The sequence below is a fragment of the Poecilia reticulata genome, linkage group LG9, assembly GCF_000633615.1.
Source record: "Poecilia reticulata strain Guanapo linkage group LG9, Guppy_female_1.0+MT, whole genome shotgun sequence".
NCBI classification, from domain to species: Eukaryota; Metazoa; Chordata; class Actinopteri; order Cyprinodontiformes; family Poeciliidae; genus Poecilia; species Poecilia reticulata.
This window is the reverse complement of record NC_024339.1, coordinates 1050664-1065488: the sequence shown is the minus strand read 5'-3', so window position 1 is coordinate 1065488 and position 14825 is coordinate 1050664. Positions and strand designations below refer to the sequence as shown.

The following is a 14825-nucleotide window of genomic DNA, read 5'->3' as shown; positions in this document are numbered from 1 at the left end:
TTTTTTGACTTGTCACTTTGTTTGCTGAAGTTATTAGTGGGTAGACTGGTAAAGACGGGCTGTGGTAAAAGGAGTTCTGATGAATAAAGATTCCTGACCTCATACTGACCATACTATGTTGTCATTGTGCGTCTCTCCAAAGAGACTCTTTAACGTGTATTTGCTATCACAGTTACTGTTGCATAATAAATGAACAAATGATGTTGAGCCTATTGGGGGTGTAACCAAAGCCTGGTGGCCCGCCAGGCTTATAACACACTGAAGGAAACCCAGTATGATCTGAGGACCATTGCTGTCTATTAACTGGATTCGGCAGAACATATGGATTTTTAAACATCACTCTATGCAGCTCATTGAGCTGATATCCTGATGGCTCAGAAGAGAAGAGAASAGTGAACTCATGCTATTCCATTTCAAATCCAACTTGCTGATGATATTGATGTTCAGTGATTTTGAATGGGTTTTTTTGGTCATATATCTGTCAGATCAAAATGAAAATTGACTGATGTTGAACAGGATGCTCTTATTTTCATTGTTTCCCGGTCTTCAGGAGCTCTTCTCCTGCTCCTGATGACAGTGATGCTTTCATCTGTCCCAGCTCCTGGTTGGTGCTGAAATGGCACCAGTTAATCGGTGCCAGACCCAGTTAACTGCATGAATACTGGGTCCTTCTGCTAAAGYTTTAGAAACAGTCTGGATTCTTTACAAAATCTGCTTTGCATCTAAGATCTACGCAGCCTTTAAATAAAGAAACTTTCCTAAGGAACAGGAACGTCTGTGACAAGAAGAGTGAACTTAATTTCCCCTGATTACGATGAGATTCTTTAAAATTCAAATGGAAAAATAATGACAGTTCTATTAGAGCACCAGGCACCAAAGCTCACGGTAACGAACATGTTGGTGGCCAAGAATATCTTCTAATACCACTTTTACTGTTTTCACATTGATTACCACTAATGATTGGGAATAAAATTTTTATTTCATATTACCAATTCCTACTTTAACCTCTCTGTTGCCTGATGTGTTTTAATCTCTGAGTCCAGACTGAAACACAAATCTTCCTACAGACACATGCCGTGTTGTTGTTTTTGTCCTGCGGATGGAAGTCATCTTGGTTTCTGGAAGCAGTTGGATAGAGACGACTCTGAATGTTTTATTCCTGTTCTTCCTGATTTTCTGGATTGTTGTCAGTGATAACATTACGTGGAAAGTAGAAACGAGTTATTAGCTTCTCGTGGGCTTCAGAATAGAGCTAATGGGTTCACGGTACGCCCCGGGGCTGGTGTTTATTTTCTGGATCTCTGTCATGCAACAAGACACTGACCTCAAGCCCACCTCTGCCGTCATGGCCAAAGGCTTTACGAGTGGTGCGCAGTTGTTTGGGAGAACAGTGATTATTTTTTGTTTATTGTGTAGAGAACTTTATTAGCTTTAAGTTTATACCAAAACTCTATTTTCAGCAAACTGTGTTGCATTGAGTGAAGAGTTTGTGCAGCAGTAAGCGTACGTTAGGTGTAATGCCAGGATCACAGCAAAGAAACTCCTGTTTAAAACAATCATCAAGGAAAGACTACAAATTTGCAAATCATGCATGAACAGGCAGGAGGAGACCGCTCCAAGATTATTTTATCAGATAAATCTTCTTCCTGGTTCTTTTGGATGCATGGGATGATTTTTTTGACTTGTCTAAAGAAGAAAAGGTGATTCCCCCATGAGTCTTGTGTTGTACCAACAAAATGGCATCCGTCTGCGGGTTGCTTCCCTCTAGGAGAGAGACTGGACTAAGGACAGACTTTAAAATTTTATTACAATATTTTGTGGTACTATTGTCATCATAAGTGATGAGAAAAACTATTAATTACTTTTTAGGTAACTGTATGGCTGTGGTTGTATCACAATCACAAATACTGCTCATGAAAGTTGTTTCTATTTTAATACTGTCCTTTAGGAAATCAGTCACATAAAAACATTTGACTAAATGTCACAAAGTTACTGCATTTAATCATATTTTAACATTTATTGATATTTATTGATACACTTTTATTGAACAAACAGTGGGGAAAAATAGCAAAATTAGTCCTGACTTTAGAAACAGTTTTCAGAGTTTTAAACATAATTAACTGGAATATATTGAGAGAACAATAAATCAAAAATATTATAAGAAATTTAGCATGACAAATGATGAATGCAAACCCCTATCTGGACATGTTGCCAGGAAAGTCATAAAGATCAAACCTCATCAAAAATATCTGGTCATATTATAAAACAGCTGAATAAGCTCAATCCTAAAACTGAAATCAACTTAAAATAAAAAGTTGATCACAAGTTTACTTGTAAAGTCTGCATGGCTGAGGTGCAACAATATTGGCTATTTTTAGATGTCTCAATCACAGTCCAAGAATGAAAGTCTAATCCTCCTTGTGATTAGATGTTGGTTCAGTTTTATTTTTCCCACCTTTGCTGTCTGTACAAAATAAACATCCACGCACAAACTCCCTGGTGCATCATTTAGAAATGCACACATAGTTGGGAAACATCTTGTGTGGTAACGTTGCCATGGAAGTGGAGCTTGTGGCTGTCTGACATCCCACGCTGTCATCTATAAGAGCTTTGTTGTGGTCAGAGCAGGAATGTAGCATTGTTTTGGCTTTAAAAAGAATCTGTACACTGAAGCTCCAGCTTGGAGCTTCACTCTCAACAACATCAGGAGCTAATGCTAACTCWGTGATCATAGTGCTGCTTTCCAGTTTCAGTCATGTTGTCAGCCGACTGAATGTCAATTTAAGCTTCTGCTGTTGACCTGAGGATTTCTGTTGGCAGGTGAACGTCCGGCAAGGACAAACCGTGTACGAGAGTCTTAATAAAGCGCTCAAAGTGAGAGGCCTGAGCCAAGACTGCTGTGCTGTGTTTCGCCTGCTAGAAGGGTAAGATGTTCTTCCTCCTACATCAGTGACAAACATTACACTGCATTCCTCACTGTSTCCACAGAAAACCACAGCTAATCTTGTCCCAGCTACATCCACTCAGACACACATTATCACCCTAAATCCTTATTTAYATGGAGGGAAAATATTTAAAATATATTCAAGCTTTTTTCTTGTTAAAGCTGCARTATGTAACTTTAATAAACAATGTTTTTTTTTTCTTATACATATTTTTAAAACTGTCATAATGTACAGACAATATAACATGAGACAGATAATTAGCAAAAAAATCAAGCTTCTCTGCCTTCTCCCAATGGACCTACAGCCACCTGCAGAAACACACCAACCAATCAGAGCCAGGAAGCAGACCTTAGCACTGTCAATCATTCTCATGTACGCGCTACACACACACACTCCCCCCTTGCTCTTTGCTGCGCTACAGCTAGTTGACCGCACTAGAGCTTGCCACGAATGCTRAAAGTTAGCATAGTTCTCAATGATGGCGGCTAAACAGTTTTCATGTAACAATAAGTTGTTTCTTTACCATTAGCACACTTGGCAGCTAGTCCATGAGGTTGATTGACAGCGCTAAGACCCCCTCTGCCTGCTCTGATTGTTTGTTTCTGTAGTTCAGCAGATGGCAGTAGGACCACAGGGAGGAGACACAGGAGCTTAGTTTGTTTCACAGATTATCGGTCTTATCTTATACTGTCACRAGATGGTGACAAATTTAACAAATCYGCTGTTTTCAGCAAAAAGGTTTGTTTAAATAGTTTTCAGTCATTCAGCTAACAGGCTGAAGTCCATTTACCCTTAGCTTACCAAACACCGCAGCAGATCAATGAGAAGTTGAACAGTTGCGCAAGTCTTTAAAACACAGCAGTAACTGACAGATTAGTAAACTAACACTAGCCTAAAGTAATCTTTGCATTAGCTTTACAGTTATATTCTGAACTTGTGGAGAACAAGTTACACGTTACAATCTTTACATTAACTAAAGATTGTTGCTGCAGCTTCAGTCTAAGGCAGCGGACGCTACCCAGCTTCAGTCTTTCCAGTGAAAGACACTGAGGATCCACATCTTTCTCTGTCGACTCAAACWCTAAGTTCACCTGATGAGATCATGAACGATTCATCAAACGAACAGCTGAACGATTCAAACTTGCACCGCAACTGATTCAAGGACAAGTGTTTGAAGAATAAACGGAGAAACCAGTTGGTGCCAGGTTGATGTTGGCAAGCCACCAAGTTGGACAATGATCAGCTAGCAGATGCGTCCCTCTCCTATGTTTGGCTCTTGGCAACACATATCCACAGTTCACACTACAGTCTTGTCCAGATTGGGCTAAGACGGTGTTCCTCCATCCTGGCCCTCAGGACCCACTGTCCTGCATCTCTTAGATCCGCCTCTGCTTCAGCACATGTGATTCAAATGATAGCTGTGGCTGAATGTCAACAGGTGCTGCACAGTTCTGTTATGTACCCATTTTTCAGGCTGCCCRCGCATCCTTAAAAGAACTTAAGTTGGCCTTAAATACGATAATCACAGGTCTTACATTTTGTCGTGACAGGGTTATTTAATCTTGTATATTCTTGAATGTAGTCTTTTTTCTTTTCTCTTGACATTTCTGTCAGGCAAAAGTTTGAATCATGCGCAAACATCTTTATTGCTGTACGATGTTCGTTTTCGCCATTGCCTCAGTTATGTTGCCAAAGGCTATATGCATTCTGTACAAAAAAAACCTGAAGTTTGGATTAAGGCTGTAGAGATCCATATGCAGTGTGATAAACGCAAAGATGCTGCCAAAGACCACAAACAGAYGGCGGAAATTTCACAGTTATGCTTGATTATAATACAGCAGGATGCCCCATCTGTACCCTACATTTATAGTTCTTTTTGCTGTCTGCTGTTCAACATGTTTTTGTTCCTGTTCATAGTCGTAAGAGACTGACGGACTGGGACACAGACATCACCCCTCTGGTCGGAGAGGAGCTGCTAGTTGAAGTCCTGGATGACATTCCTCTTACCATGCATAACTTTGTACGTACCTGGTCAGAATCGCAACATTTCCTCTTTCTGCTGTTCTTTCAGAAGCGAATATCTTGGATGTGTTTGTTTTCACAGGTACGGAAAACCTTTTTCAAACTGGCTTACTGTGATTTTTGCCACAAGTTTCTTTTTAATGGCTTCAGATGTCAGACATGTGGCTACAAGTTTCACCAGCACTGCAGCAGCAAAGTCCCCACTGTGTGTGTCGACATGGATACAGTGAGCAAACGGTGAGTTTTACTTACTGGCAAGTCATCATCAGGTCTTCAAACTTGTCTAAAGTTCAAATTTACCAGATATTTATATTTTTTCCTGCTGGATTTTGAGGGTTTTATTGAGACTTTTGACTGCATTTCTCTTTCTTTTCATAGAAAGAGAAATGCATATACAAATGTTTGTATATGCATACAAACATTTGTATGCATATACAAATGTTTGTATATGCATACAAACATTTGTATGCATATACAAATGTTTGTATATGCATACAAACATTTGGAGAGTGAGGTCACTCTCCAAATGTTTGTATGCATATAGTTTCTCAATAATCCTAAATGGAAGTTACTTTTATTCTATGAAAGAGTCTGACACTTGAACAAATCTCAAGTGTCAGGCTCAGCTGTCTGACCTCCCATGTACAATTATTACTAATATGTTGCTGTTGACCCGTCTATGGGCACAAACTKGTTGCAAATCGTGTTTTTGTTCTCTGAATGTTTTGTGCAGGTGTGACAGCAATTCCTGCACAGATTATCCTCAGATATTGTTGCCTGAGAATTCTCCATCGCAGAGCAACCTCGCCTTAACCCCAGAGCCTGCTGGGTAAGCTCTGAACCAAACCAGATGGATTGAAATCAAAAGCTTCTGATGTGTGAAACTGACTCTAGCACAAAAACTGTGTTTTCCGGAACGGTTCCAGATCAGGCCTCCTATCCCCGACCTTTAACTTTCCAACAACAGGTGGAGATGGCCAGTCTCTACAGAGACATCGCTCCACCTCCACCCCCAACGTCCACATGGTCAGCACAGTGGACATTACTACCGTCATTGTCTTAGAGGTCAGCTTTGTTTGGACAGTCCTGCTGTACATTAAAACAATGTGTGTCCTGAACTGACCAACATCTAATGTTCCTTTATCCAATGTTTTGTAGGAAACACTGAAATACAACACGATAGGTAAGCCTCCTCTCAACAGCTGCTCTTGTTTCATTTCCAATCCGGGTTTGTCTCATCCTTATCGGTGTTATGTGTCCCCACAGGCCCAGAGCCCTCGCCCAAACCCCCCACCAGCCCCCCATCCTCTTTGGGCTCCCCCGGAAGGAGGCTGCAGAAGTCCCCCTTAGAGCACAAGGAACGCAAATCCTCCTCATCCGACGACAAGAAGAAAGTGGTATGTTGTCTCCAGCCTGGTCCATGGTTGTCCTCTGATGGGGGGGGGGGAAGTAGAGAGTAAAGGGCCGCTTTGTGTTGCTTCAGCACCGCGGAGGCTACAGAGACTCTAGTTACTACTGGGAGGTCCCCTATCGAGAAGTCACCCTGCAGAAGAGAATAGGCACGGGTTCCTTTGGGACGGTCTTCAAGGGCAAGTGGCACGGAGACGTGGCCATCAAGATCCTCAAGGTTAAAGAGCCAACGCCTGAGCAGCTGCAGGCCTTCAAGAATGAAATGCAGGTCTTACGGTGAGCAGCCATGTGGTTCATACTCWACATTCAGTACTACTAATGCATCCTGTTGATTTCTGCTTTTTGGGGGTAGGCGATAAATTCATTTTATTGATTATGTTTTTGAAGATTTCATTTTTGAAAATCTGGATTTTTTTTAAAAGACTTTATTTGAGGGGATGTTCATAAAACAGACACGCTATCATAAATATGACAGAACACCTGTCATGAACATGAAGGACGCTTCATGAATGTTTACTACTGTTGTTATGAAGTGTCATTTGGTAAATAATGACRGCCTTAATGCAAAGTTGACACTATTAATGGACTTTAAATGCAAGTTTTAATGGAATTTTRCATTAAAAGTGTCATTATTTACCAAATAATGCAAAGTTATTCGGTAAATAATGACGTTTTATCATAATATGGAATAAATGTTCTCATATGGCCCTAATATTCTAACTGGCAGAAAAGACATTTGAAATAGAAGTCATTTTTGGAAATATTTTTGTCATTTGTAAKAAAATTTTATGCAAAGAAAGTGAGAAAAAAATAAAATGGATTAAAATAGGATCGGGGACGAGAAAAATTAAAGCCGTATGGCCCAGTCCTGCTACTATTAGAATGGTCTTTGGTTGATCAGAGATGGTGAAGCGGTAAATCTGACTCTGATGTCCTCAGTATGAACTGACTCTTAGGGATCCACTGACATCCAGCGGATGAGATAAAGGGAGTTTCTAACATGCTTACTATTTATGCTCTGCAGGAAAACCCGCCATGTCAATATCCTGCTCTTCATGGGCTTCATGACTAAGCCCAACTTTGCCATCATCACCCAGTGGTGTGAGGGGAGCAGTCTTTACCGCCATCTGCACGTCACAGAAACCAAGTTTGACACAATGCGTCGCATTGATGTGGCCAGACAGACGGCGCAGGGCATGGAGTAAGAYGTTCAGATGACTTTCCACTAACACGTTTTAACGGGGGGAAGTCTGACAATGAGAGGCATCCAGTGTGTCTTCATCAACAGATGATTTATTTTTACATTAAATTGTTAAGTTTAATMAAATAATTGAACTTATACAGTTTTTTTGAACAGATAAAGAGCAACTAGGAAACAGAAAGTTGAATTTCCATGAAGGGATGTTTGACTCCGGTCAGTGGAGTTAATCCTTGTGTCAGATTTGTGGATTTTATTTCATTTTGCTCTTCTTCTCTTCCATAGTTACCTTCATGCAAAGAACATCATTCATCGAGACCTGAAGTCAAACAGTATCCTTGCTTTGTCTGTGTTACCCTTTAATAAATGCATGTTTATGTTTCTCAGTTTAGCTCAGAGTTCAGCAACTTCTAAAGGTTCAAATAGGATTAAAGTAATTTGTTTGTAAGTGATACAAAAAAAGAATAGTCATTCTTCAACCATACTTTGTTCATTTGACATTAAACTAATATATGGAACTGAAGGTGAAATKTTCTTCATTCTTGTTAGGTGCTGACTAATTTGACATTTGAGGTTTTGAGCTTCAACAAACTTTCCCTTGGTGGTTAGTTTCCCCTGCGACCCTCCCCTCACCCCCACTGCCTTTTACTGCTTTAAATATCTGCCTGGTTTTTGTGGTATGTGATACAAAGATCCTCTGCACCACTTGTCTGCTGGACCGTTTCTCAGCTCTGTTGCCAGATATTTTCCTCCACGAGGGCTGGACCGTAAAGATCGGTGACTTTGGCTTGGCCACGGTGAAGTATCGATGGAGCGGSTCCCAGCAAGTAGAGCAGCCCAGCGGCTCCATCCTCTGGATGGTAAGCTCTCCATAAGCATGTTCCTTAACTAACACATTAGCTTCATATTTAAAGGAGAATCACACTGGCTCCCTTTCAGCCAGTTTTCTGGATRAATTGAAAGTTTCATTATGTTCACTTTTTTATTATTTTAAAATACAGCAATAATTTTCAGCACTGTCTCTTTGTTCATYAGAGAAAATCTCCTAAAGCAGTAAAATCTTCCTGGTTGTTATCAGACACAATGGTAACAAACTGCGACCTGTGGGAGTTGCATCACACTTCCTTTAGTAGAGTTCAAAGATCTCTACTAAATATTGAGATGTTTCCATCTCAATATTTCATATTCAACTTCCAGAAGTGTTCAACTKTGAATTCATCTGGTAACTACCCAGGAGCCTTAAGACGCCTTTCTGTGATTCATTCATTATTGCTGTTTGGACCAGAGGTGACGTCACACTGTGTGTGGASGTGATGAGTGTCTTAACTAGGATTTCACTGTTTTAATACAAAAGGAAACATAATTGACATTTTAAATTGTTAACTGTGGGTAGCATCAACTATCACCACTAACTAAACATCACTGATTAAAAAAACATCTGCTTCACTTCAAAGTACTGGTGCTTCACCATGACAACCAGTTAACAGAATATAAAGCAGGTTTATGTCCACATCTACGCTGATCCTCTGCTGGATCCTCAAGATGGCYGCAGCATTACAAACAAAGGGATTCTGCTCTCTTTAGGAGGCAAGTGCTAAGTCTGATGCTAACGTGTTGCTGCTGCATTTTCTCCTGCTGCTCTCCAGGCTCCCGAGGTGATCCGGATGCAGGACAGCAACCCGTACACCTTCCAGTCTGACGTGTACGGTTATGGAGTGGTGCTGTTTGAGCTGATGTCGGGAACGCTTCCTTACTCCAATATCAACAACAGAGACCAGGTTTGGTGCCGACACTTCACTAACCCAGATCTGTCCAGCTGCCGGTGTCCTGTATGTTCTAGCTGTCCCTGGTTCTGCAGAGTTCTGTTCACGAGTTTGATTTGACTCAGTTGTTTTGAAMCAGGAAGTATCTAAAACATGGAGGGTTCTGGGCAGTGTGCCTAACTCAACACCTCACAGATCAGGTCAGCTTGATGTTCTGATCTGTTGTGTCCATCAGTGGTTTTCTGCTCTTTTGCTTGATGAGAGCAATGCTAAACATCACAGCAGAGGTCAGATGCAGGTGCTTTTTGCCCCTGACTGCTCACTGTACAATGCCACATCAGAGTAGTCATCTGCTAAAAAAAACACTTTTAAAGCTTAATTCTAATATTTGGAATATATTGGACGAGTGAGGAATATAATAATAAAGTAACAAATTTGCTTTATTATTTTAAAGCAAATTGGTGCTCAGAATTATTGTCCGTCAGTCTGTTGTGAAAGAGATTTCCTTTTACAAGAGGAGCTTTACAGCTTTTGCCATGTTGATACTTGATACTTATAAACTTTTTTTAGAAACTGCTGTGGGTTTTACTCAAATGTAATAGACTATGGTACAAGAAGGACGGAGAGAATACAGGATTACACCCTTAAAGTCTGCTTCTACAGAAACGGAGAAAAAAAACAGAACTGAGAAACCATAGTGCCAAAGTACGCATATATAATTAGATCATCACTGAAAAGTACATGGTCTGAGTTCCTACCAGATGTGTTTAGTTATATTTTCTATTSTAAGAGTCTTAATTGTTGCTGACACAGCATTTCATTATCTTCCYAGTCATACCAGTTCAGGTCAGTCCTCTGCTGCTCTTCAGTGAACCTCAAACTCTGCAGCCTCTTGTTCAGCCTTTCAGCTCATGTGGCACAGGCTGATGCATGTTGTTTTTTCTTTTCCTTGTGCTTCAGATACTGTTCATGGTGGGGCGTGGTTACTTGTCTCCAGACCTCGGTAAACTGTGCAGCACCTCACCCAAGTCCATGAAGAGGCTCATCATTGACTGCCTGAAGTTCAAACGGGAGGAGAGGCCCCTTTTTCCACAGGTGGGTCAGAGAGATGGATGCTTGCTGCTGAAATGAGTACCAGCATATCATCCCGCAAATTCTTCAATTTGATCATTTCAGTGTATCTAATGAAAATATTACAGTGTGATTATTAGTGAAAGGACATAAGGGATAGACCTCATAGACTCTCTGCAAACTTACAGCACTTGAAGCGTTTTGGTTGAATCTTTTTCTATCTTTGTCATGATTCATGAATAATTAATTAGACATTCATTTATCAGTAAATTATAATGCAAATGTTGCAGCATCTGGAGATGGATGCAGTGTGAACATAAAGCCTGCACCTTCATCTACATGTCTTTATGTGAAAACCAATATGTTAGAGCTCTTTTTTAATTACATTTTYTTTATCACCTTTGCCCAACCCTAACAGAGGGTATGACGCAAGGGTGTCCAAAGTATGGCCTGGGAACCATTTGTGGCCTAGGGACTGATTTTGTGAGGCCTTCAGTTGGAACGAGTTCAGATTGACCTTCCAGCAGGTCAACTCTMAACCTCCAGCCAGAGCTACACCGGCTGTCTGTGCGTCCTTAAAAAGTCCTAAATGCCTGTATTTAAAATTAAGTCCTTAAAAAGTCTTAAAWTTAATTTTWAAAAAAAATGTAGGTTGCCCTTTAATATGTTAATGACAGGGCAGTTGTTTTGTTGTGATAATACTAGTACTATTTAACCTCATGCTTTCTAGTTAGTGTTTTGTCCTTGTTTTTGTTCTGGCGCGACGTTCCATCAGGCAACAGTTTGAGTCCCGTGCAGACATCTTTGTTGCTACTGCTAGCTAGCTGCTAGTGTAGACTTGCYAGCTAGCTAGCTAGCTTTTTGCATCTATCTGCAGTTGACYVGACAACGTTAGTTTTCACCACTGGTCCTCTTCTGTTACTAGCTCATAYGATGCTACTTGCATTCTGTGTATAAAAAACGTAGCACTTTGGATTTGAGGCTGCTGCCATATTTGGTATGAGAAACACAAAGCTGCTGGCCTGGGGAAGAATTTTATTTCAATAAGGATGTTGCTATGGAGGGAAATACAKCTGAGAAAGATGAGAAAAGGTTTTAAAAAGTTTTAGATTTGAGTTGGTGAAACCTGCAGATGCTCTGGCTCATTTCAACACACCAACAGTCCAGRTCCAGGGTGACTCCGGTTCTACTGAGGTCCTTCAGAAACCCGTCTRTAGAAACCTGCTTCCTTAGCATCATTGAACCGTTTCTCTACATGTGGTTGTGTCCCTCCAGATCTTGGTAGCCATTGAGCAAGTGCAGGAACTGATGCCAAAAATTGAGCGAAGTCGCTCGGAGCCATCGCTTCACCGGGCCGTCCAGGCCGAGGACCTGAACCCGCTCCTGTTCCACACCACCAGGCTGATGCCCCTCTAGGCCTCCTCTGGCCTCGGCTGAAACGCAGCAGCGTTCCTGTGCCTGAGAGGACACAGCTGGCTCTAAAGACAGAACACACCCACCCCACACCCACCCGGCACCCCGCAGCTCAGGAGCCGCACAGCTCAGAACCAAACTCTACAAGCAACCGCAACACTCTGCTTAGTGTGATGGCGAACCTTACCGTACCAGACAGAGGCCTGATGCTGAAGAATAGGATAACCCAGAGATGCACTGAATGCGACTCAGAGGGAGGAGCTTCTGATGCAGGGATGCTGCTCCTCGTTTCCCTTAGTCAGACCAGAGGAAGCTAGAAGTCAGGTTAACAACCCAGAGCTGCTGATGTTCTGACACTTCCTCACTTTATGACCAACCACCCAGCTCAGTGGGGGGTGGAGGTCTGAGGGGTGAARGCAGGAYCTCTCTTCTTAGAGGATGATAAATGTAGTCTTAATAGGAACCTTCTGTATGTACTATTTTGATCAATATTTGAACACAATCACCAAACCAGCCAGTCTCAGGRYRCGGGAGGAAGCACTGAGGAGGTTCAGGTGACCTGGAGCTGACCTCCAGGTTTATAGGACGGTGTCCTGCAGAGGTCAGCAGCTCACTGAYCAGGGCTCAGCCAATCGGGCCCCAGCAGCCTCCTCCCATCCTACTGGTGAAGGACAAACTGGTAGTCCTGAACCACACCAGATCAGGTTTTAAATAGCAGGCCCCATGAGCTTGAAATGAATGGTCAGGGTTCTGACTGGGAGTGGAGCAATGGTCAGACCAGGGAAGGTTGTGACCGCTGCATGCTGAGGCAGAGGAGGTCTGCTCATTCCTGACTTCTCTCTGGTAGCTGGCTGGGTGAAAGCTGGAGGGGTGAAGAGACGGTTGTTGTGCTTGTTCGTTTGGGTTGTGTGAGCTTCCTGCACCTTCAGACAGACGCAGCCAAGCTCTCCAACAGGTTCACAGTCAGGTTTTCACTCTCAACTCAGGCGGCTCCTTGGTGTTTCCAAAACTTAGGCTGAAAGTTTTGGAACCTCCATGAGTAATGACGCGGTCTTTCCTCGGTATCCAGGCAACATGTTGGTCTTCTCAGGCTGCTCGGGCCGCTCTGTTGACCCTGATGGTTCACCAGGGCTCAGAGCGTCGTACTTAATCAGAGCAGCTGATGAGATTTGTGCAATTGTTTGTTTTGGATTGGAAACCTTAATGGTAAGAAAATTGAATCTTTGGCTAATATTTCTGTCTGCTGATGCCAGAACCAAACATGAGCCATAGTTGTTTCCTGCTTCAGCCTGTCGTTGGCGCAGGCAGCCAGCAGGGTACTGACTGCATCATCATCAGGGTGCGTTCAGGTTCAGTCAGTAGCTGTTCTGCCATCGCCTCGCTGCTCCTCTTCCTGCTGGCTCAGCACACGCCTCTCTAACTGCTGACCACAGCTCGGTGCCTTGGGGTTTGATCTGCACCGTGATCCATGATGCTGCTGCTGCTGCTGCTGCTGATGATGATGAAGTCAGTTCTCCTTCAGTTGATCTGCCAGGCAGCAGCAGGTCAGTGTGCGCCATCTGCTGGATCACATAGCAAACTACAGCCTGCTACACTGGTGGTCCTGGTTTTCACTGAGCTCTCAGCCCTGACCTTTGACCTGTGCTGGAAGCTCAGGAGTCTGTAGGCCTGTGAAGGAAGCGACATGTCCTGGTGTCGCCTCAATTCTCTTCCCCCAGATCGTTTTTCTTCCTGCCACAGTTCCCGTCACTCTGAGCTTCACAGCTGATCAGAAATGACTCCCATCAGCCCGATGTTCCAGAGGTCACCGCTTTCTGATGGTAACATGTCTCTTAGTGTCAAGTTGAACGAACAGCCAGCGTTTGATCCTCCATGTTCTGATGGGGCTGGGTCCCCCAACTCGGCATGCTTCCTCCTGACTGGGCCAGAGCCTCTTTCTCCTCATTATTTTTTAGTCATAATTGAACAAGAATGTACAAAGCAAACAGCACATCAAAAGACATTCAATACACAAATTAATGAATCTAGGAAAAAAGAAAAAAAAGACTAAACTAGATAAATTTTTAAAAATCAGGCTTCAGGAAAATGTTTTTGTAATTAGGGAGAAACATGCTGCGTGTGTGTGTGTGTGTGGGTGTGCGTGTGTGTGTGCGTGTTCGTGTCCTGTGGATGATCTGGTCTGTGACCACGGCTGGCCTCCCGGCCAACACGGTACCGTCTGCTCCTCCGCCACAATGCTTCGCCTCATGAACTCAAACTAGTTAGCAACATTTAGCTCATAGGAGCTTCACTACAGAACAGTTGCTGGTAGCAACGCTTCAAAATTGTACAAGTAATTTATGTGGTGTGTGGAAACTTGATCCTGATCAGGGATGTTTGAGTAGAACTTGAACGTCGGACCAGCGCGAGGCTGCTGAATGAAACGAGCTGCTCTGTAACTTCCTGTTAAAACAGTATGGTTGTTTTTTCTTTTCTTTTTTATGTGATTCGATTTTRGAGACAAACTGCTCTGTGGCACAGGTCCTTCTCTACTCAGAGGGTCTCACTTATGTGTTTGCTTGCAATAATTCTGGCTCAGTGTTGCAATATGGCGGCGTCCTCAAGCCGCCGCCGCTCGTCTTATTTATCTGAAGCAGGAAGTAACCGGGACGGCCCTGTTCCAGTGGACCTGCAGGGTCCCGCGCCTCGTCTGAGACACTGTGCTGCATGTGGAGACTCACTGGGTGGGGTGGACCAAACTTTACACAGCTGTTAGTTTCATAGAGTTAAAGGAAGAGAGAGCTGTATCAGTAGTTTCTTTATTTTGTCTCTTCATATCTTTTAGGTGAATTGCAATACTGTTGTTTCTGCGGCGTCAGGTGTTTTCAGTTTGCAATAAACGGTGTATTCTGCTGTGTACAGTTACATTTTTTTTTTTAATTGCAGAAATTGTATTTGTATGTCTTTTGTCTGATGGTTTTAAACAGAACAAAAACAATTTTAAAATATAAATGAAATTCTAGT

At 42.5% G+C, this 14825-nt stretch overlaps 2 protein-coding genes across 2 annotated transcripts in view; one reads left to right on the top strand and one right to left on the bottom strand.

Annotated features, from left to right (window-relative positions):
* Positions 1-14718, top strand: part of araf (A-Raf proto-oncogene, serine/threonine kinase) — a 25026-nt gene extending 10308 nt beyond the window's left edge. Inside the window, exons 3-16 of the mRNA XM_008417342.2 lie at positions 2821-2924; positions 4863-4965; positions 5050-5204; positions 5701-5796; positions 5894-6032; positions 6126-6150; positions 6234-6364; positions 6451-6653; positions 7402-7578; positions 7861-7907; positions 8317-8435; positions 9222-9353; positions 10299-10433; positions 11685-14718. Of these exons, the coding sequence (XP_008415564.1) occupies positions 2821-2924; positions 4863-4965; positions 5050-5204; positions 5701-5796; positions 5894-6032; positions 6126-6150; positions 6234-6364; positions 6451-6653; positions 7402-7578; positions 7861-7907; positions 8317-8435; positions 9222-9353; positions 10299-10433; positions 11685-11825 (1707 nt within the window). The 3' untranslated portion in view covers positions 11826-14718. The remainder of the gene's footprint in view (positions 1-2820; positions 2925-4862; positions 4966-5049; positions 5205-5700; positions 5797-5893; positions 6033-6125; positions 6151-6233; positions 6365-6450; positions 6654-7401; positions 7579-7860; positions 7908-8316; positions 8436-9221; positions 9354-10298; positions 10434-11684) is intronic.
* LOC103469608 (leukocyte surface antigen CD53-like) overlaps positions 12481-14825 on the bottom strand; it is an 8734-nt gene continuing 6389 nt past the window's right edge. Inside the window, exons 7-8 of the mRNA XM_008417383.1 lie at positions 12578-12745; positions 12481-12507 (exon numbers count right to left, since the gene is read on the bottom strand). Coding sequence (XP_008415605.1) covers positions 12481-12507; positions 12578-12745 — 195 coding nt within the window. The remainder of the gene's footprint in view (positions 12508-12577; positions 12746-14825) is intronic.